General features: G+C 49.9%; 1 protein-coding gene across 1 annotated transcript; it reads left to right on the forward strand.

Moving 5' to 3' along the window:
* The first annotated feature begins 2,109 nt into the window (after nucleotides 1–2,109).
* On the forward strand, nucleotides 2,110–10,094 carry PPIF (peptidylprolyl isomerase F). Its single transcript, XM_003939763.4, has 6 exons — nucleotides 2,110–2,425; nucleotides 3,835–3,865; nucleotides 4,432–4,520; nucleotides 6,214–6,310; nucleotides 7,359–7,434; nucleotides 9,089–10,094. The coding sequence occupies exons 1-6, from the start codon at nucleotides 2,231–2,233 to the stop codon at nucleotides 9,222–9,224; spliced, it is 624 nt and encodes a 207-aa protein (XP_003939812.2). The 5' UTR covers nucleotides 2,110–2,230; the 3' UTR covers nucleotides 9,225–10,094.
* The last annotated feature ends 12,839 nt before the right edge of the window (nucleotides 10,095–22,933 follow it).

Here is a 22,933-nt window from a genome sequence, read left to right on the forward strand (position 1 = left end):
ACAGCCCCCTGGCTAACCCCGCAGTTTCTGTCTTATTGTGTTGTTTGCCCAGGCTTATCTCTCTTGCCTCCCCACCCTGTCCCAAGGACCAGCATCATGGTGAGAGTGAGAAGGGTTTGATATGCAATAACCCTAATCGTGAAGTCAGACACACTGGTCCCAGCTTCAGCAGCCTGGTCCTGGGCAATTCACTCCCCGTTTCTTGGGGGCTGGCTTCCCCATTTGCAAAATGGAGCTGCCTCTCAGCCAGATGAGCTCACAGCTGGGAAAGGACTCTGAGAACTGAAATGGTCAAGTGATTGAAGGCAGCACTCCCCTGGGGTAGGGCTGCTCATGCTTCACCAGGATGGGGCATAAACTGAGTTCCCCCAGGAGCAAGCTTGAGAAACAACAGGGCATGCCGAGCTGCCTGCTGTAGCTGAAGGCCCTGTAAGCTCAGGGCCTGGAACTGGCCGCAGGGAAGCCTGGGGCCTTATGGAAACCTCATGGCAAAGCACATGGGGTGATTCCTCTCCTCTGCTCTCAAATCCACAGGATGCACTGGTAGAGGAGGGTCTGGGACATGTGCTGAGGGCTCGGGCAGGCTCCCCACTCGGGTCTGCTCACCTCAGGGCATAGTCACAAGAAAGGAGGGGTTGCTCCCTAGAGCAGAGTGAAGCCCCATTCTAGGCTGGGATCTGGAATGCATCCCACCTGGGCTTCACTGGGTGCCTAGGCCCCTCCAAGGCCAGGAAGCAGAGAAGCGGGATATGGACTTCCAGAAGCCAAGCTAGCCAAACTTCCAAACTTTCAGAGGCCAAGCTAGCAATCTCATGAAGCTAGGACGCTGCTCTGACCTTATGAATTTGCTTGGCTGGCATTTTGCTGCCCTACTGGTTCCTATGAGCCAATTCAGGATCTGGGGCAGGTCAGTCCAGAGCCAGTCCCTGCTCAATCTCACCTGCCTCCAAGGCTCAGCCTCACCCCTTTCTCTGGCCACTCAGGTCTCTGAGGCCACTGCTGTCTGAATCTCAAACTCTGAAAAAGATAGTCCGGACTCTGTCCATCACAGATGTCCACAGGTACAGTACTTAGTTGACAAATCCATCCCTCTCTAGTTCATTTTATCCTAAGAATAGATCTGGGAAAAAAGCAGGGTGAGGAGCGTGATCACACCCTCCAGATGGGAAACTGAGGCCCAGAGAGACCTGGGAACACTGTGCAAGCTGGTAGCAGGACTCCAGGGTTCCCTAGACCTAGCCAGTGCCCTCCTGTGTCCACGCCTCAGCTTCCCCTGGGCACAGTGCAAGTGTTGGGATGGATGCTCTCTCAGGTCCCTGCCTGGCGTCCGTTTTTTGCAGGCTTCCCACCACCTCACAATCAGGGTGGCTCTGGCTGCTGGAAAGCCCACTCTGGGCACGTGGGGTTTAAATGCTTCTGCTGTGGATCTCCCCACTGAGTCCCCTCCCAGGGTGCATGCTGATGGGAGGGGGCAGGCGGCGATCTGAGTTTGCATCTGGCAGAGCCGTGGGGGAGGTGGGGAGCTGTCAGCGTGAGTCCTAGGAGGAGGGAGTCAGATCCAGTCCTGGGGAGGGCTGGGGGTCTGGCAGGAGCATGGCGGGCCCAGGCTGCGTTTTCAGTCTGGCTGGAAGCGGATCTGGGCCCTAGAAACAACTAGAGACAGGCCCAGGCCGGGACAAGCAGGCTGCGGGGCATCATGGGAGGTGTCTGAGCTTACCTCCTCCCTCCTGCGCCTCTGGCTCACTAATCCCGCCTCTCATCTCACCCTTCTCTAACCCTCTCCGACTGCAGGACCTAGGGCGGCAGGGAAGCTATTTGCCCTGAGCCTTACCTATAAAGGGCTCAAAGGTACACTTTTGTTATTATATTCAGATTGCAGCATGTAGATGCTCATATTTGGGAGCTAATTATGTTTTAGCATTTTTCCTTTTTAAAAACATCTGCTGGTACCTGTCTGTGCTCTGGGTTCTCCCGGCCTGGAGGCGGGAGTGTTCCAAAGCAATTCGCGCCAAGCGGTTACACCGGCTGGCTGCGCTGCCCGCTGCGACCGGCAGGGGTCGCCCACAGACAGGCCCGGAGGAGGCGGGACTGGGGCGGGGCCGCGAACCCGGCCAGGCCAATAAAGGCGGCGGCGAGCGGCCGCCCGGGATTCGGCCTTCTGGTCGCGCGCGACCTCCCTTTCCGAGTTCTCTGTGCTCCCCGCTGGTGTCCCGCCGGACCCGCGCCCACGATGCTGGCGCTGCGCTGCGGTTCCCGCCGGCTCGGCCTGCTCTCCGTCCCGCGCCCTGTGCCGCTGCGCCTCCCCGCGGCCCGCGCCTGCAGCAAGGGCGCCGGCGACCCGTCCTCTTCCTCCTCCCCCGGGAACCCGCTCGTGTACCTAGACGTAGGCGCCGACGGGCAGCCGCTCGGCCGCGTGGTGTTGGAGGTGAGACCGCTCGCAGGGCCGGCCTGGGCGCGGGGCACGGGCCCGGGAGAGCCGTGGGCTCCGGGCGGCGCGGTGCCGGGCGCGCTGGGTGACCTCGGATCCCCCCTTGCCGGGTTTCTGGGCCTCAGTTTCCCTGTTTCTGAGAAGGGGCGTCAGATTGATCTCTTCCGGCCTCCCTCGGAGCACTGGAGCGGAGGGGACAGGGAGGGAACGTGTGGAGGAGAAAGCTCAAGGTCAGATCGCAGAGGGGAGGGCCCAGCACCCCCAGGCCGGCCCCGGGAAAAGTGAAGGGCTCCAGGAGCCTTCAGGGGCTCAGGCTAGACCGGAAGCTCCGAGGTGGATGTCGGGGGTTTGGGGTGAGCGTTGTGGCTCAGCGGGCACTCACGTGGCAGCCCTTGCACAACGTGGAGCACGCCCTGACCCGGGTCCCGCCACCCGGTCAGGCTTGCACTGGGGGGCTGGGAAATGAAACTAGAGGTGTTTTCCAGCAGTAGTGCAGGCCCAGCAGGCCTCAGCCACCTGGTGGACCCCAGAATGCCCCCCTTGCAAGTCGGGACACACTCACGCAGTGTGCTCCCGAGCCTCAAACCCTGCCACCGTCCTTGAGGGCCACACTCAGCAACTGCCCTGACTCTTTCTTTGGCCCTTTCTAAAGCAAAATAAGAAAGAGTCACCAGGGTGACTTTAGAGGGGAAGCCCTAGTGGAGGCTTCCGGCGGGCCCCGCATTGACAGCAGCGAACAGTTCGTGTTGACTGGCCCGTTTCCCAAGAAGCCCTTGATATTTCTTGTTGAGTCTCAGTTACTTCTGGAGAATAGGGGCACCCTTCCTGCTTCCATTTGGTTCAGGGGTGGCTCTTGCCGCTTTGAGGCTAGAGGCTGGCTGGGATGGGGCTTCAGCCTTCCCTCCCCACACCATGCACCTCCCTGTGCCTCAGTTTCCCGTCCCCCAATTGAGGAGCTGAACTGGCTTCTACCTAAGACCTGCCTTGTTGCCCCTGAGTTTCTGATATTTTGGGCCCAGCTGTGGGAGCACTTCGTTTCCCTGGGCCTCAGTTTACCATCCCCAAATCGAGGAGCCGGACCGGGTCCTACCTTAGACCCACTCTATTGCCCCCGAGTTTCTGATGTTTTGGGCCCAGGGTGGGAGCACTGCCAGCTGTGTTCCCAGAAGTAGGCCAAGATAGCATTGTCATCTCTTCTGACAGATTAGGGAAACAAGGCCACCTCCTCGAGCGCTGGGTTCAGGAAATGGCTCACAGAAATGATAGGGCTGCCTCCCACAGGGGTTGACAGTAACAGAAATGGAATGGCCACAGCCTCTTGGCGGCTGCGGTGGGTGCTGAGAGATACCCACCTTCTCCTGCCTCTCCAATGACCATCTTCTTTTGTCCCTGTTCTCTCCCCACAGCTGAAGGCAGATGTCGTCCCAAAGACAGCTGGTAAGACAGGGCCTGGGCCTTCTGAGATGGGTCTAGAGGGAATGGGGCCAGGCAGGGCAAGGTGGGTGGAGTGGTGAGAAGAGTCGGGGCTCAGAGACCCCTGACGGATGGGAGCTCCATGTGTGGCTCAGACACTGGGTGCCCCGGGCAGCCCTTATGTCCCTGTGTGGGCCTCATCGTTGGCTCTGCCCTCCTCTTTCTTAGTAGCTGGGAGCCTCAGAGCTGGTGGAAGGCACATGTAATAAATTTCCCAGAGACTTCCCCCCTCCTGGTGCCCGATGAGGCAGGGTGATGCACAATCAGCCCTTGAGTCCCTGCTCCATTAGTGCTAGTGCAGCCATAAACTATGCTCTTGTCACAGTGCTCAGGCACTGAGGTCAGGGAAGGGGAGTGACTTTGACTTGTTCAGTTATATAGCAAGTTGGGCAGAGCTGACCCAAGAGGTGGGCCAGGGTCTTTATCCCCCTGTTCACTATTGAGGTTGTAGCAGGGATTTTGGCTGGAACAGGTATGACCCTGGAATTGGGGCCTGGCCCTGTTGACCTGCGTCTCCCTTCGACCCTCAGAGAACTTCAGAGCCTTGTGCACTGGTGAGAAGGGCTTCGGCTACAAAGGCTCCACCTTCCACAGGGTGATCCCCTCCTTCATGTGCCAGGTAAGGTGGTTTCTTCTTCTGTAAGAGGGCATGAGAGCAGGAGCTGCCTCGTGGGTGTGTGAAGATGCCTGGTATGAGGAAGGTGCTGAGCCGGGCAGCTGCACTCGCTCTTTGGGCCAGGGTCCCCTCCCTGTATTCGCCCTGGATCCAGGCCTCACTGCGCACAGAGGCCCAGCCCCAATCCACTGCCATTCCAGGCCACTGGTACGCCCTGCCCAGGACGCTGGCAGGTAGAGCCTCTCAAGAGAGAGCGGGGTTGGGGGATGGATGCGCCTGGGGGCAGCCCTGAAGGCTTTGAGGAGCCCGCATATTCCAGTGGTCTCTGACCTCGTCCCGTGTGTCCCTGACCACTGGTGTGGCAGATAAGAGACGGAGGGAAGAGGAGGAGGCGGAGGAAGAAGACAGGTCCTGGGCAGGAACACACATGCCAGGACTTGGAGCTTCCCTTCCGAGAGAAAGGCATTGTTCTCGGGAGTGAATGCTTTTCAGTCGTGTGTCACACTCGGTTTTCACAAGCAGTGGTAATTGCTGTGTCAGAGGTTTGGGGGGCTAGGTGTTGGCAGCAATAACTTCCTGGGGGTCAGGACTCAGGTGGTGTGGGGGTGGTCCTCTGTTACCGCAGACCTTTAGGAGGAGGGATTGGGCTTCCTGGGCAGGCAGAGCCTGGGGGCAGGGGCATGGCTATCGTGACCTCTTTGAAGACCTTTCCGCGTGGAATTCTCTTCCTATTCCCTCCACCCTGATCAGGTGGCTGTCATGGTACTGTGGTAAGTGGCAGTGGGTTGGGGCTGGACCTCTGGTGTGCAGTGAAGCCTGGATCCGGGGTGAACGAAGGGAGGGCAGGCCTGGCCCAGCCCTGAGGCTGACAGTAAAGCGGGAACGGAGGCGGAATTCCTGAGCCAGGCTGGGAACTCCAGAGCTGCAGGGCTCCTCGGTACAAGGCGGTGGCACTGGGAGGCCAGGCCAGGCTCTTGAGTCATCAGTGTCTGGGAGCACCTAATGGATACTTATGGATGCTTCATCTGGGCTGGTCAGGTCCCCTCTCTCACCCAAGGATCCCATCTCAGGAAAACAGCAGCCAGCCTGGCCTGGGCTGGGCATTTCTAGGCATAGGGGCTGCTGCTGGCCTCTTCTGGCCCCGAGTGCCCCATGCAAGTTTGGCTTGGGCTGCCCAGGCCTTAGCTGAGGCTGGGCAGCCTCTGTCCTGGGTCTGCAAGGGACAGGGAAGCTGCTGGGCTGGGTAAGGGGCAGTGCGGGGACAGTGAAGGGACTAGGCATGGGGAGCTGCTCTGGACCAGCTGCTGGTGCTCCCACTAGATTCGGGAACCGGGGGCCGGGTGGGGGTGGTCTTCTGGTTGCTTCCCTGTTGCCATTCAAGGGGAGTGGGTTAAATTCAGGGTCACTAAGAATCATCTCAGAATGGCCATTAAGTCCTTTGAAGATTACCTAAAAATTTGCTCAGTCAAAAAGTAAGTCATTTGGAAACAAAGTTAGTTACTGTGACAAAAGATAATTTAAGTTTTGTCTTGTTTTTTGCTTATTTTCCTTATTATTAGCTCTTATCTTATTGACCCCTTCATCTGAGGGGTGCCAACTGGGTGGGTTTGGGTGGGCTGGGAGCTGCTGCCAGGGCCGGGGCCGTGGCCCCAGCCTGCTCCATGGCAGCCATTCAGAAGGTTCTGTGTGTTCACAGGCAGGAGACTTCACCAACCACAATGGCACAGGCGGGAAGTCCATCTACGGAAGCCGCTTTCCTGACGAGAACTTCACACTGAAGCACGTGGGGCCGGGTGAGTGGGGGCTGCCTCTAGGGTGAAGGTCCCCGCAGCTCCCACCCGGCCTGGAAGCCCCAGCAGGCCCTGGGAGGCCACATGCAGTCACCACCCAGTATCTGATGAGGCTCCTTCCTTCCTGCAGCACTGCAGGCCATCTCAGCATTTCTGGCTTATTGGGTTTCCCTAGAGTTTTCTGATCTCCCAGTTTAAAAAGCAGGAGAACCCTTAAGCAGAACCTTGCAGGAAAACCTTTAAGTAGAATGGAGGCCCTGGCCACTTCCCTGTTTTTTTTTTTTTTTTTTTTTTTTGAGACGGAGTTTCGCTCTTGTTACCTAGGCTGGAGTACAATGGTGCGATCTCGGCTCACCGCAACCTCCGCCTCCTGGGCTCAGGCAATTCTCCTGCCTCAGCCTCCTGAGTAGCTGGGATTACAGGCACGCGCCACCACGCCCAGCTAATTTTTTGTAATTTTAGTAGAGACGGGGTTTCACCATGTCGACCAGGATGGTCTCAAACTCTCGACCTCGTGATCCACCCGCCTCGGCCTCCCAAAGTGCTGGGATTACAGGCTTGAGCCACCGCGCCCGGCCTTCCCTGTTTGTCCTCTGAGTTTCGGGTTGAAAATTCTAGGTCACTTAGAATTGTTGCAGTATGGTCCTTAGGTCCTTTGAGAATTCTTTAAAATCCTGCTTAGACTAAAAGCAAATCATTTGGAAGCCATAGTGGTTATTGTGGCAGCATCCTGTCACCTATGAGACCCAAGATAGAATGTGGAGAAGTTTAGAGGTCAAGGCTAGGGGTCCTGCCCTGGGTCCCACCCTGGCCCTACCATCGCGAGTTTCCACAAGGCCCTGTCTCTCAGGCCACCCTCCTGAGACCTAGCGGGCAGCAAAGGCAGACACACCCTGGGGGGCTGATATTGGGCCCTGGTTCTCCTCTTCTGGGTCCCAGGATCTGCAGACTGGAATGTCCCTGGTGTGGTGTGTGCTGTCTGCCCTTTCAAATGCCCTCCCAGGCAGGTGCCTCCGGGGGCAGTGTGGCTCAGCCCTGCTTGTTTTTGCAGGTGTCCTGTCCATGGCTAACGCTGGTCCTAACACCAATGGCTCCCAGTTCTTCATCTGCACCATAAAGACAGACTGGTGAGTTCCCTGCCCCAGGCCCTCCGGGATTGCGGGCAACCTTGCACTGGAGCGGGGTTCGCGCACTTTGAGGGGCAGGCAGTTTACAGCCAGACCATCTGCTCTGGGTCAGTGGCTCTCTCCCAGGCTGGGTGTTTGTATGAGAAAGAGGAAGTTAGTGGAAGGATCCAGGGAGAATCAGGGTTCTTCTTGCTCCTCTGTCATGGTTCGGCTGCCCGTTGTTGCTGTCACCTGGAATTTTCTCGGCGTGTTCTGCTTACACGCATACACGAAAGGGTTTCTCTACCAGACACATTTGGGAAATGTTGCAAAATACATTTTGAGGCCTCTGGAGGGACTGAGTAGAAGCTCACTTGTGTGGTTTTAGCCTAGAGTTTCCCAGGCTTACCTTGACCGTGGGCTGAGCCTTGGCAATGCTGCTGATATTGGGCCAGACATTTGGATATCAGCAGATGTGGTATGAAGCCCCTGTAGGATGTACGACAGCTCTTGGATGACTGGGTGGAGCACATTATCACGGGCCTGCAGATAGCCACAGGGCCCCCTTTTCAATGCTCGTGGATTTTAGGGATGTCTCTTTCCTGGTACATTTTCCTTTAAGGGATACATTTTTCTGCCCAGAGTCCCAAATGTCCTAGCCCTGGGGCACCTAGGGATGAGCTGGCTGGGAGCTGACTTGGTAAAGCCCATTTCCGAGGATTTCAGGGAGACCTAGGTGGGGCGGACACTAGACGTCTCCGGCCTCCAAGCCCAAGAGATGTGGCCGACAGGGCTGGGCAGGTCCTTGCTGGCTCCTGCTCTTGCCTCCTTCATGGGACCCCAGTGAATCCTGCAGTTCTGCTCTTGGCTGGGAACACTCTAGCTTCACTGGAGCTGGACTTAGCCGCCTTTTACATTCTTGGACTCTCTGGAGCCAAGGGCTGCCCAGGACTCCTGTAGTTTTACCACCCTCGTTCCCTTGGCCCTTGCCTCATCATTCATGACCGTTAATGTGGTTCCATTTGTATGGACTTCTTTCTTCAGAGCATTTCAGCATCCTGTTACCTCCCTATGAGGAACAAGAATACTCCACTTTTTTTTTTTTTTTTTCTTGAGATCGAGTTTTGCTCTTGTTACTTAGGCTGGAGTGCAATGGCGCTATCTCAGCTCACCGCAACCTCCGCCTCCTGGGTTGAGGCAATTCTGCCTCAGCCTCCTGAGTAGCTGGGATTACAGGCACGCGCCACCATGCCCAGCTAATTTTTTTTTTTTTTTTTTTTTTTTTCAGTAGAGACGGGGTTTCACCTTGTTAACCAGGATGGTCTCGATCTCTTGACCTCATGATCCACCTGCCTCGGCCTCCCAAAGTGCTGGGATTACAGGCGTGAGCCACCGCGCCCGGCCTGAATACTCCACTTTTGATAGATGGGGTTACCAGTATTCAGGCTATATGGCCTGAGGCAAGGTCACTTGAGTGGCAGAATGTGTCCTGGAAGCCAAGTGTCATCCTCTAGGGTGTATTTGGGGCACTCAGCAAGGCTTGATCAAGCTTTGGGGGTGGATCTAGCTATTCAGTGGGGATTCCTTTCAGAATTGCTGTTTTTGGTAACTAATTCCATGGCACTGAATGACACTGCACCACACTGTTGCCCCCCTGGCTCACCCATCCTCACAGGTTGGATGGCAAGCATGTTGTATTCGGTCATGTCAAAGAGGGCATGGACGTTGTGAAGAAGATAGAATCTTTCGGCTCTAAGAGTGGGAAGACATCCAAGAAGATTGTCATCACAGACTGTGGCCAGCTGAGCTAACCTGTGGCCAGGGTCCTGGTACGGTGGCAGCTGCAAATGTCCATGCTCCCAGGAAGCTGCCTCAGGCTCTCAGCCATGGTGCCCGAAACGCTGCCTGTGCTCACTGCACCATCGCCGTGTGACTGAGGAAGGCTGTTCAGCGGTGTCGGACCTCAGCCGGGACCCACCACCCTGCTTCCTAGTGCCCAACCTTTCTCACCACCTCATTTCTGGGCATCCTTGTTTACATGATGCCACCCACCCCTTGTCAAGCATTGCCTGTGATTGCCCAGCCCAGATCACCTGTGCCTTGGACACGGTGGTGGTGATGGGTTAGCATCCAAGTGAAGGTCTTTTCCTTGACCAAGGGGGACAGTCAGTTTTGCCAAAGGGCTCTCATACCTGTCTAATGTTGTCTTCCTAATTGGGATAATTTAATTAACAAGACTGACTTGAAGTGAAGCTGCAACACTAACTTCCCCGTGCTGTGGTGCGACCTGAGTTGGTGGCACAGGCCACAGACCCCAGAGCTTAGCTTTTGAAACACAACTCAGGGCTTTTGTGAAGGTTCCTCCAGCTGAGATCTTTCCTCCTGGTTACTGTGAAGCCCATTGGTTTGCTGCTGTCATTTTTGAGGGGGGCCCATGGTGGTAGGAGCAGTTGAACCTGGGAACAAACCTCACTTGAGCTGTGCCTAGACAATGTGAATTACTGTGTTGCTAACAGAAGCGATCTGCAAGCTCCTGTGCTCTGGGAGGAAGCATTTCCTGGTAGGCTTTGACTTTTCTGTGTGTTAAAAAAATTCAGTCTTCTGATGATGTACACAAAACATTTCTAGAACATGTATTTGTGTTCACCTTAAATGTGAAAATAAATCCTATTTTCTATGAACGACTGGTTCCTGGTTTTTGGAAGAGGTGTCTGTAACTTGGAGCTGAGCTTTACTGAGTGTGCTGTGGCAGGTGCCATGCTCAGGATGTTCCTGTGGATGGTTTCATGTCATTGTGCTGGCCCTGCCTTAGAGATGAGGCTCAGACAAGCGACCTTAGCATCCGCAGCCTACGCCGTGAGCACTGGCTCCGCCCTGCATCCCAGCTCCTCCCCTTGCTGCTGCATAGGTGGAATATTTGTCCCCAGCCAAATCTCATGTTGAAGCCCGAATCTCATTTAATCCCCAGTGCTGGAGGTGGGGCCTGGCGAGAGGTGTTTGGATCATGGGGACAGGTCTCTCATGGCTTGGTGCTATTTCCTTGATAGTGAGTTCTTGTAAGATCCGGTCATTTAAAAGTGTGGCACTTCCCCTACCCACCTCTTGCTCCTGCTTTCGCCATGTGACATGCCTGATGCCCCTTCACCTTTGGCCATGGTCGTAAGCTTCCTGAGGCAGCTGAATGGTTGGTCAGGCAGGCAGTTCTCAGAGGAAATCTGAGCTTTTTTGGGGGTGTCTAATAGAATTATTTCTCACTGGGGTTCCCTGAGTGAGGTTACGTGCGGTCTCAGGTTGATGGAGTCACCGTGAGGTCATGGTGGCTGGGATTGGGTCATTTGTAGAAATGGACTTTCTGGGACTCCAGAGTGACACTCTCCACTTAGAAAAGAAGACTCACTTAAGGAGTCTGACTGACAGCTCTTGGATGACTGGGTGGGGCACATCCTATTCTACTCAAACTGGGGGGGGGGGGGGCCAGTGGGCAGGGGTGCTCCTCTATAGCACTGGTAAAAGTGGCCAGCCAGGCAGGTGGCTCATGCCTGTAATCCCAGCGCTTTGGGAGGCTGAGGTGAGCAGATCTCTGGAGCCCAGGAGTTCAGGACAAGCCTGGGCAACATAGTGAGACCTCATTGCTACAAAAAAAAAAAAAAAAAAAAAATTAATTTAGCTGGGCTTGGTGACATGTGCTTGTGAGAGGCTAAGGCAAGAGGATCACCTGAGCCTGGGAGGTCGAGGCTGCAGTGAGCCATGATCATGCCACTGCACTCCAGTCTGGGTGAAAAGAAAAAATGGCTTCCCCTGCTTTGCCCTATGCAGGAGCCTGTGAAGGAAGAAGCTCCTTGAGGGCTAGAGGCGCCAGCTCTCCTTTTGCCATCCAGGAGGAGAGGCTGCCTTGGGTGGGCCTCGGATGGAGAGCATTTCTCAGTGAGTGGATTGCAGAGGCCAGAAGTCAGCTCTGTGACCAAGATTCCCCAGAACATGGCAGAGAGAGAAAGTCTTGGTTCTACTCTGCCTCCCAGATCACTCAACCTGCAGAGGCTGTCTGGAATTATGCTGCTAACATTATTGCTATTGTATCATATTGTGATAGTTAAGTTTTACGGGTTTTTTTTTTTTTTTTTTTTTTTTTTTTTTGAGACAGGGTCTCACTCTGTCACCCATGCTGGAGTGCAGTGGCATAATCATAGCTCACTGTAACCTCGAACTCCTAGGCTCAAGCAATCCTCCCACCTCAGCTGGGACTACAGGTACATGCCACCATGCCTGGCTAATTTATTTTTTAGGAGATGGGGGTCTTGCTATGTTTCCCATGCCAGTCTCAAACTCCTGGCCTCAAGTGGTCCCCCCACTTCAGCCTCCCAAAATGTTGGGATTACAGGTGTGAGCCACCCCACCTGGCCTTATGTGTCAATCTAACTGGGTCACAAGGTGCTTACACGTTGGGTTAGACACTATTCTGGATGTGTCTATGAGGGTGTTTCTGTTTGGGATTAGTATTTGCAGAGTTAGACTGAGTAAAGCAGGCAATCCTCCCTAGTGTGGGTGGACCTCATCCAATTAACTGAAGACCGGAATAGAACAAAAGGCTAAGAGGGAACTCCTCCTGCCTGACTGTCCTGAAATGGAACATTGGACTCAAACTGAAATGTTGGCTCCATTAGTATCTTGAGCCTGCCAGCCTTCAGACTGGAGCCTACATCAGCTCTTCTGGTTCTCAGGCCTTCAGACTCATACTGGACCTACACCATCAGCTTCCTGGGTCTCCAGCCCGCCAACTGCAGATCTTGGGACTTCTCAGCCCCTATGATCACGTGAGCCAATTCCTTATATTTTTATATCATATATATCTTATGTGTATGGTATAAATACATACACATGCTCAGACATATATCTTCTATTGATTCTGTTTCTCTTACACATTTTGTCTTTTTTCTATTCATAAAACCAAAACACACTTGTAAAAATTCAAATGTTACGTAATACAGAGAATGAGCATTGCCTACAATCCTTTCAGAGTAATAGTTGTTATAGGTTTCTGCATTTGCTTAGCTGCAAAGACCATCAGTCCTTTCCTAACAATGAAGAAGAAGTTCAATAAACTACAAAATCTTAACTTTTCTTGAGTTTACCAGAAAGGCAACCAGTAAAAAAAATACCAAAATACCCAGAGCAAAACCAGACAGAAATAAAGGGAGAAATAACAATTTAACAATAATAGTTGGAGACTTCAATAATGACTTAGAACAACTAGACAGAAGAATAACAGGAAAACAGAGGGCTAGAACAAAACTGTACACAATCCAGATGTAGCAGACCTCAGTAGACCCCTCTGCCTAACAACAACAAAGGGTACCTTCTTCTCAAGCACACGTGGAACTTTGTCTAGGGCAGGTCATCTGGCTAGACTATAAACAAACCTTTATACATTTAAAGGACAGGAATAATGTGAAGCATGTTTTCTAAGCACAGTGGAATGAAATTAAAAGTCAATTGCAGGGAAAATTTGAGGGAACCCTTAATAAGTAGACATCAACAATTAAACACCACATTCCTGGATAAGCAATGAGTCAAAGAAAAAAATCAGAAGGGAAATAAAAAAATACTTGACATGAATGAGAAAATCAAGCATACCAAACCTGGGATGCAGCTAAAGCAGTGATTAGAGGGAAACTCGTAACTGTAAATGCCTACATTAATGAAGAAGAAAGGTTTCAAATGAGTAACCTAATCTTTCACCTTAAAACACTGGGAAAAGAAGCCAAAATAAATACAGAGCAAGAAAAAGGAAGGAAATAAAGATTAAGGCATAAATTAATAAAATAGAGATGGGAAAACTATAGAGAAAAATCAATGACCCAAAAGCCAGTTTTTCGTAGAGACATCAACGAAACTGACAAACCTTTAGTCAGTTTGACTGACACAAGAGCAGAAAATCAAACACCGTATATTCTCACTCATAGGTGGGTGTTGAATAATGAGAACACATGGACACAGGGAGGGGAGCACTACACACTGGGGTCCGTTGGGGGGAAATGGGGGAGGGGCGGGGGGGTGGGGAGGTGGGAAGAGATAGCATGGGGAGAAATGACAGATACAGGTGAGGGGACGGAAGGCAGCAAACCACACTGCCAAGTGTGTACCTATGCAACAATCTTGCATGTTCATCACATGTACCCCAAAACCTAAAATGCAATAAAAAAAAAATTAAAGAGGGAATATTATTATCCACCTTTCAGAAAGAAAAAGGATTAGAGAGAAATAGTATGAACAGTTGTATTGCAACAAATTAGATAACTTACATGAAATGCACTAATTCCTAGAAAGACACAGACTTAAAAAACTGCCTCAAGAATAAATAAACAATCTGAATAGACCCCTAGTAAGCGAAGAGATTAAAGCAGTAATCAAAATCTACCTGCAAAGTCTACGTCCAGATGGCCTCTGGGCTGCATTCTACCAAACACTCAAAGAAGATACCAGTTTTTTACAAATTCTTCCAAAAAATGGAAGACAAGGGAACAGTCTTCTGTTATTCTGAGACCAGTATTACCTTGAGGTAAAAACCAAAGACATCACAAGAGAAGAAAACTATGGACCAATATCTCTTAGAATATGGCCGCAAAAATCCCCAACAAAATACTAGCAAATGAATACAGCAACATATAAAAAGAATTATACATCTTGACCAAATGTGATTTATCCCAAGGATGTAAGATTAACATCTGAAAATGTATTAATATATATTATAATTGCATAATATATAAAGGCATATAATACAGTTTCAATAGAATAAAAACAAAATCATATAACTGTCTTAATAGAGGCAGAAGAAGCATTCAACAAAATCCAAAACCCTTTCATTATTTTAAAAAAAACATTGAATGAGCTAGTAATAGGAAAAAATCTCAATCTGTAAAGGGCATCTATGACAAACCTAGAGCTAACATCATAGTTAATGGTGAAAGACTGGATGCTTTCTCCTTAAGATCAGGAATAAGACATGTTACATGCTTTTGCTTTTGGAACTTATTTTTTTGACATACGGTCTTACTGTGTTGCTCAGGCTGGAGGTGAGTGCAGTGGTGCAATCAGGGCTCACTTCAGCCTTGAACTTCAGGCTTAGGTGATCATCCCACCTCACCCTCGTGAGTAGTTGGAACCACAAGCACACACCACTACACCTGGCTAATTTTTTGTTTTAGTTTTTGGTAGAGATGGGATTTCATCATGTTGCCCAGGCTGGTCTGAAACTCCTCGACTCAAGCAGTCTATCCCCTTGGCTTCTCAAAGGGCTGGGATTACAGGCATGAGCCACCGCACCCAGCTTGCTTTTGGAACTTCTATTTAAAATTGTACTGGAGCCTGTAGTTGGCGCAATTAGGAAAAACAAAGAGGCATCTAGTTTGTAAAGGAAGAAATAAAACTGTCTCTACTGTCGGGTGACATAATATTTTATATAGAAAAGCTTAAGCAACCCACTATAAATTATTACAAAGTAAACTAGTAAAAAAGTTTATCACAATCACAGATATGGGCTCAACATACAAAAAAGATCAGCTGTATTTTTATACACTTGCATAAACCCAAAAATGGAATTAAGATAATTCTATCCACAATGAAATACCTAGGAATAAATTTGGCAACAAAAGTGCAAAAAACATTCTGAAAACTACAAAACCCGGTTAAAAAAAAAAAGACCTAAACAAATGAAAAAACATTTCATATTCATGGATTGGAAAACTTAATATAGTTAAGATGGCAATACTCCTCAAATTTATCTACAGATTCAATGTAATCCTTATCAGAATATCAGGTGACTTCCTTGTACGAATTGACAAGCTGATTCTAAAATTCATACAAAATTATAAGGGATCCAGACTGAGTAAAACAATCCTAAAAACAAGAATAAAATAGGAGTGCTCACACTTCCTGATTTCAATAAAGACAGTGTGGTACCGGCAGAAGGATAGATATACAGCTCAGCAGAGTAGAATTCAAATTACAGAATTAAACTCAGACATCTATGGTCAGCTGATTTTCAACAAAGGTGCCAAGAGCATTCAGTGGGAAAAGAACAGTCTTAACAAGTGGTGTCTGGACAACTGGATAATCACATAGAAAAGTGTACATTTGAACCCTTAGCTCACATCATAAAAATTCACTCAAAATGATCGAAGAAGCCTGGAAAATAAAGCAAGACTCCATCTCCACAAAAATGTTAAAACTTAGCCATGTGTGGTGACGTACCAGCTACTCAGGAGACTGTGGCAGGAGGATCACTTGAGCCCAGCATTCTGAGGCTGCCGTGAGCCATGATGGGACCAACTACACTCAGCTTGGGCCACAGAGCGAGACCCTCTCTAAAACGACAATAACAAAAATAGACCAAAGACCTAAAAATAAGAGCATAACTACATAACTTTGTAAAGAAAATATAAGGGTACATTTCTGTGACATATGCAAACATCATGTTTTACTCCTGATCTTAAGAGGAAAGCATCCAGTCTTTCAGATTTGCCAAATGATTCATAGATATGACACCAAAGCATGAGCAACAGAAGGGAACAAAAATGGAAAAAGATAAATTAAGCCTTCATCAAAATCTAAAACTTTTGTGGGTCTCCCACACGATGGGAGAAAATATTTGCAAATCATTTATCAGGTTTCTGCTTCTCTGGATTATGCCAAGAATTAAAGAATACAAGTTTTAAATTTTCTTTTGGCAAGCAATCAAGCATCTTCAAAGGAATTTTCCCACATTCCTGTCTTTATGGTCATGATTACGGCTGTACTGGTCAAGTGCTGCTGTCACCTGCTCTCCCAAGGCACATGCTTCTCTTGTCACTTAATTACAGGTGATGTCATAATTAACTATGACATCACTGCATGCCATGGATTACTAACATACCGTTTCCCACTGGTGGATATTTTGGAATCCAAAAGCACAGCAAAATACATCTCCAAATCTCATCTTGGTGGGGTTATCTTCTGGGACCACTCCTGGTATCAGTTCCGTATAGTCAGGGTCCAAATAAGACACAGAAACGACACCGTTGTTTTAACAGGGAATGTGTAAAGAAAAAATTATTAAGTATAACAGCAGTTTACCAACTAAAGGAAAAAGAGAATACTGAAGTCTAAAGTACCTCTCCAGTGCCCTCCAGTGATAAAGCTTCATATAATTCCAGATGGCAAGGGAGAACTGTCACAGTATCACAAACAGGACAATGTAGGGAGGACTCAGCACTAGGAGACAATGGACTGATAATGGGGCATTGAGCATTGCTTTCTTATCCAGTCTGACAAGCTCTGCCATTGAATTAAATGTTTATCATTTATATTTAATGCAATTCTCAGTATGGTTAAATTTAAACCAACTGTCTTGCTATTCGTTTTGTTTGTCCCATCTGACTTTTGTTCTCTTCTTGCCTTCTTTTAGATTGAGATTTTTCTCCCAAATGATTTCGTTTTTATCACCATTGTTAGCTATTTGATTATATATATATATATATATATATATATATATATATATATATAAATAGCAAGTGTTGATGAGGATGTGGAGAAACTCGGACCCTCATACATTGTTGGTGGAAATGTAAAATGTCATGGATATATATACATATTTTAAGAGCTGGGGTCTCGCTCTGTCACCCAGGCAGTGGCACAGTCATAGCTGACTGCCACCTTGAACTCCTAGCCTGAAGAGATCCTCTTGCCTTAGCTTCCTGAAGTGTTGGAATTACAAATGTGAGCCACCGTGCTCAGCCTGATTATTCAGTCTACATTTTTAGGGTTTTTTTTTCTAGGATTTACTATATATTATTTAATATATCATAGACTGACTGCAAATAGTATTATACCACCTTACATATTGTGTATATATTGCTGAATCAAATGATTACATTTTAACTTTTTTAAGGAATTGCCAAACTGTTTTCCAAAATGGCTGTGACATTTTACATTTCCACCAACAATGTATGAGCGTTCCAGTTTCTCCACATCCTCACCAATACTTGGTATTACCTATCTTTTTTTATTCTAACCATCCTAGTGAGTATGAAGTGCTACTCCATTTATTCCTGACTTGCATCTGATGACGAATGAGGCTGAGCATCTTCTCATGTACTTACTTATTGGTCAGTTGCATATTTTCTTTGGAGATGTATCTGTTCAGATCCTTTGACTTTTTTAATTGGGCTATTTGTGTTCATACTGTTGAATTGTCAGAGCTCTTTATATATTCTAAATACAAGTCCCTTATCAGATATATGATTTTCACATATATTCTCTCATTATGTAACATAGGGTGTCTCTTCACTTTCTTGATGGTGTCCCTTGAAGCACAAAAAGTTTAAATTTAGATGAAGTCCGATCTATTTTTGTTTTCAAAAGCACTTTAGGCTTCCACACACTACTTCAAAAACAAAATAAAATAAAAGTTCCTTTGTGGAGAGATTTGGATATCTTTCTCTTATGGATAGCCTTCAGAGCCAGAACAGGCTCTAAGAACTCCAGCCTGAAGTGTGGTCAGATACCCACATTCCCCTTCCAAGAGAAAGCTGCCAGGCCAGATGCCCTCCAAGAGCACCAGAGGAGGAAGGCAGGTCTGGCCTCAGCCTTCTCAGCCTCAGTTTCCCTCACCAGACCCTTCTAGGTCTAAGCAGGAGAATCTCAGTCTCTTCCTCCCCACAGTTGTGCAAGTGCTTACCGGACCGCAGGCCCCAGAGAGCTGTGTGGTCCCCCGGGCCCCTTTCTAGCACTAGCCTAATAATTGTATTGACGATCCCAGGGCAACCTGTAGGTGCTATTAACTCAACATGGAATAATGGGGTTGGGGGGTTGTCAGTGCAAAGGATTCCAGATGGAGCTCAATGCCTGAGTTTGCTGCATTGGGACATTGCTACACTGAGGCCTGGAAGAGCACGAGGAAGTGATCAAAGCTAACGGGAATAGGAAGACAAGTAGAAAAAATAGAAAGACAAATACCACATGATCTCACTCATTTGCGGACTTTAAAAAGCTGATGTCCTAGAAGTAGAGAGTATAATAGTGGTTACCATGTGCTGGGGAAGGGATGAGGAATGGGGGAGATTGGCCAACAGGTCCAAAAGTATAGTGAGATGGGAGGAATCAGTTCTGGTGTTTGCTTGTATAGTAGCGTGACTATAGCTAAGGACATTGTATTGTATGTTTCAAAATAACCAGAATAGAGGGTTTTCAGTGTTCTCACTAAAAATAAATGATGTTTGAGGTGATGAATAAGCTAATCACCCCGATTTGATCATTACACAATGTATGCATGTATCAAAACATTATACTGTCTCCCATATATATGTATCATTAATATGTGTCAATTAAAAATAAAAAATGTTTTAAACCCAGTAGCCTGAGATCTGACTCAAAGCCCTGTTCTCCTGACTCCAGATCTTCCCACTGTAACAAACAGCAAGGTGATTAAGAGAAAAGATTGGCCAGGTGCAGAGGCTTACACCTGTAATCCCAGCACTTTGAGAAGCCCAGGCAAAGGGTCACTTAATTCCAGGAGTTCAGGACTAGGCGGGGTAACACAGTGAAACCCTGCCTCTACAAAAAACACAAAAATTAGCCCGGCATAGTGGCATGTGCTTGTAGTCCCAGCTATTCTGGAGGCCGAGGAGGGAGGCTTGCTTGAGCTCAGGAGGTGGAGGCTGCCATGAGCCATGATCAAGATTGTGCCACGTGTGCACCCCAGAGCAGAATGAGACTCTGTCTCATAATGAAGAAAAGAAAAACGATTAACTTGTAAAAACAAGAATGCTTCAAACCCTTCAATAAGGAATTAATAAGTGTGTTAACCAACAAAGGAATACAAAGGAATACAGCTATTAGACAAACGGGAAAGGTCTCTGTGTTAACAGGGAATGATGATGATGAGTCCAAGCAGGATATGGAACAGCCTGTCAAGCATAATCCACTAACGTACAAATGTGTACACACACGCGCACACCTACGTGCACACATACGTGTACACGCACACATGCACATTTTTATTAGCAAAAGACTATGGCAGGATATGGCCAAGCTCTGGACGGTGCTGGTCTGGGGGGATGTTGGCTACTGGGAATCTCACACCCTGTTTACTGTCTTTCGGTTTCCTTTTCATATTGTGTAGGCATCATTTTTATAACCAAGGGCGAAAATCCCAATCTTACCACTTGGCAGGTTCATGAGGCCCAGGTAGCCCTGTACTGGGGGAGGTCAGGGCTTACCTGGGACTTGGGAGAAAAAAAAAAAAAAAAAAAAAAAAAAAGGCCTTTTCTGTCCCCTGCACTGGTTGCCTGCCAGCAGAAAGTTGAAGTTCTCAGTTTCGGCCACTAGGGGACAGCAGGGAACTAGCTGATTGCTGTAAGAGGCTTGAACGCTGGAGATTTCAGGGCGCAAGTTTGTTGGGGTGGGGAAGGGAGACCCGTCTCCACCATTGTTCGGGGCTGTGGTCAGGGTCCCAGGGAGAGGATGACCAATTACATGCTCTGTAAGGGTCTTTGCCTCAGCACAATAGGGAAACAGAGGCAGAAGGCCAGTTGGAACTGGACTAACTAACAGGGTGTGGGTGCCTGGGGAGGGGAGGTGAATGTCCCACAGGACAGAGAGAGCCAACAGGCCCAAGTCCCTCCCTGGCTTCTCTTTGCCATCCTGTCAAGGGGAAGATTCCAGAAAGCATGACTCAAGGGCTGTCAAGTGGAGGCAGAGACAGAGGGATCTTGGGGCCCATTTAGAGAAGTGGCCATCTCCCTCTGTGACCAGCGCAGTAGCTAACAATTCCTGAGCACACCCCGTGTGCCAGGGGCTCAGCCATTGTAGCTCAGCTCATCTCAACAGTGACCCTCGGGTAGGTAGAAAGGCATTCGTGTCTCCATTTTACAAGGGAGGAAACTGAGGCTCAGAGAGGCGACGCGGCAGGTGCATGAGGTGGCTTGAGTGATGGTGGCTGATAAGTAGTGAAGGTGTCACCTAGATGCCAGCCCCTCTGACCCCAGAGGCCTTGCCCAGGATGAGAGCGGGGAGGGAGATGGAGGTCTAAGCAGGCACCATGGTCCTCGACTTACAAGGCAGGACTTGGACCCCAGGAGGTTGCCCCACTGATCTGCCGGAGCTGAGTGTGGAGGGCTGCAGGGACCCCGCTAGTGGCCAGGGAGAGGGTGGGGGTTGCTGAGAAGGTGGTAGAGGGGAATCTCAGCTCCCAGCTTTGAGTGCTTCTGAGATGGAGCAGGGGAGGGTAACTGGCCTTAGTACCAGGCTCCAGGAGGCTGTAGGGCCAGGCATGGAAGGGAGGGAGGAGCAAGTGTCCAGGGAGAGAGGGCACAGGGGCCTGGCCTGGCTCAATCACACTGGACAAAGTGGGGGCAGGATCAGAGCTGCCCCACCCCCTGGAGCTCCTGAGAAGTTACCAAGGCAAGAAGTGGAGGGAGGGTTGAGGGCTCCCTTGGGTTCTGGCTTCCATGTAGGCCTCCAACAACCATGGGGCTGGCCCTGGATGGTTCATGCATCTGAGCTACTATGGGGAGGTTGGCAGGCCAGGTTGGGCAGTGGGGAGAGGCCCAGGATGGAGAGAGGGGGCTGAGGGCAGGCCAGTGGCTGCCTGGCTGTCTGGGAGGGCAACGTAGCAGCAGTAAGCAGCAGGACACAGGGGTTAGGCCTGGGCCTAAAATAACCCCTGGGATTAGGGGGTTGGGGAGAGGTTCTGGGAGGGGCAGGGGCTCTGCTACTTACTACCTCTATGATCTTCGACAAGTCACTCAGTCTCTCTGGACCTCAGCTTCCCCCGTCTGTAAAATGGGACTCCTTGTAGTACCCACCTCCCAGAGCTGTTGCAAGGACCAAAACCAGTGTGTGCAAATCACTAGCACCGTGGCTGCCACACCAGCTGCTGGCTGCATGCTGACGGCGACTCGTGCGCTTGCTTACTCCACATTTAACCTGACCGTGTGCCAGGCCACAACTGGGCACAGGAGACTGGCCATGAAGCAAGCACGAGTAGCCCCTCTAGAGGAGGTAGCCAGGACGGCGGAGGGTGCTGCATGGGGTGAGGACGTGGGGGGACCCGGCTCCCACTCTGCCTTGGGGCATCTCCTCGGCCTGGCTCACCTTTGGGCTCATCTCCTGCCAGGAGCAAAAACAGACACGAAAGCAGAGAGAGCAGTACAGCCGATCCCAGGTCCCTCTCCAGCCCTTATTCCAGGTGGTTTGAGAGCAAAGCCCAGGTACTGCCTCATTTCACCCATAACTTCTCCAGAATGTAAGAGACAGAACATTTTTTACATGATCCTGATGCCGTTATGACATTGAACAAAATGTAAATTCAACTGCGTCAACTGTGAGAATGGACTTTTGCTGACTGAGCTGGGCCAAGGGCGGGGCGTAACGTTGCCTGCCAACCCGGGGTCCTCAGCCCGGGGGAAGGACTCAGGGCCTGTGGAGGAGACGGGTAGATTCACACCGCATTCATTGCCTTGCTGGGCAGGAGGGGCCCCACCCTGCTGCACTGCCCTTCCAGCTAGAGAAGGGCCCCAAGACTGCTGCCCCTAAGGGACTCCCAATGGTCTAGGGCTGTCTGTTTGCAGGCTGTGCATGTGTGAATATGTGCAGGCTTGAGTTTGCAAATGGGTATGTATATGAGGACGTGAACAGTGTGTGAGACTGTGTCAAATGTGTGTGCATGTGAGATGTGTTTGTGTGTGTGAGTGGGCATGTGAGATGTGTTTGTGTGTGTGCATGTGGTGTGTATGTACATGTGAGATGTGTGTGTTTGTGAGTGTGCATGTAAGATGTGTGAGTGCTCGTGTGAGGTGTGTGTGCGTGAGGTGTGTGTGTGCGTGAGGTGTGAGTGTGCGTGTGAGATGTTTGTGTGCATGTGCATGTGAGATGTGTGTAGGCATGTGAGATGTGTGTGAGGTGTGTGTGTGCACGTGTGAGATGTGTTTGTGTGCATGTGGTGTGTGTGAGTGCGCATGTGAGGTGTGTGTTTGTGTGTGCATGCGAGATGTGTGTGTGCGTGCCAGATGTGTGTGTGTGAGATGTGTGTGTGCGTGTGAGATGTGTGTGTTTGCATGTGGTGTGTGTGAGTGCGCATGTGAGGTGTGTTTGTGTGTGCGTGCGAGATGTGTGTGTGCATGCCAGATGTGTGTGTGAGTGTGCAAGATGTGTGTGTGTGAGATGTGTTTGTGTGTGTGCGAGATGTGTGTGTGCATGTGAGATGTATGTGTTTGTGTGTAGTGTGTGTGTGTGCAAGATGTGTTTGTGAGGGTGTGTGGTGTGTGAGTGCACATGTGAGGTGTGTTTGTGTGTGCGTGCCAGATGTGTGTTTTTGAGTGTGTGAGCGTGTGAGATGTGTGTGCAAGATGTGTGGGAAAGAGGTGGCTAGCCCAGAGCGGTGTGCAGGAGCTGCCCGAGTGTCCCCTGCCACACTCAGTGAGTCCTGATTGCCCCCAGCTTACGGATAAGGATGTGAGGCTCTGTGTCACATGTTCCAAGAAGCAGA

The sequence above is a fragment of the Saimiri boliviensis genome, chromosome 12, assembly GCF_048565385.1.
Source record: "Saimiri boliviensis isolate mSaiBol1 chromosome 12, mSaiBol1.pri, whole genome shotgun sequence".
Taxonomy (NCBI): domain Eukaryota; kingdom Metazoa; phylum Chordata; class Mammalia; order Primates; family Cebidae; genus Saimiri; species Saimiri boliviensis.

Bases quoted from the DNA above. Each gene is read 5' to 3' on its own strand.
- PPIF (XM_003939763.4), top strand. From the start codon at position 2,231: ATGCTGGCGCTGCGCTGCGGTTCCCGCCGGCTCGGCCTGCTCTCCGTC. The intron at 4,521-6,213 runs GTAAGGTGGTTT...GTGTGTTCACAG, and splicing joins TCCCCTCCTTCATGTGCCAG to GCAGGAGACTTCACCAACCA. The intron at 7,435-9,088 runs GTGAGTTCCCTG...CCATCCTCACAG, and splicing joins TGCACCATAAAGACAGACTG to GTTGGATGGCAAGCATGTTG.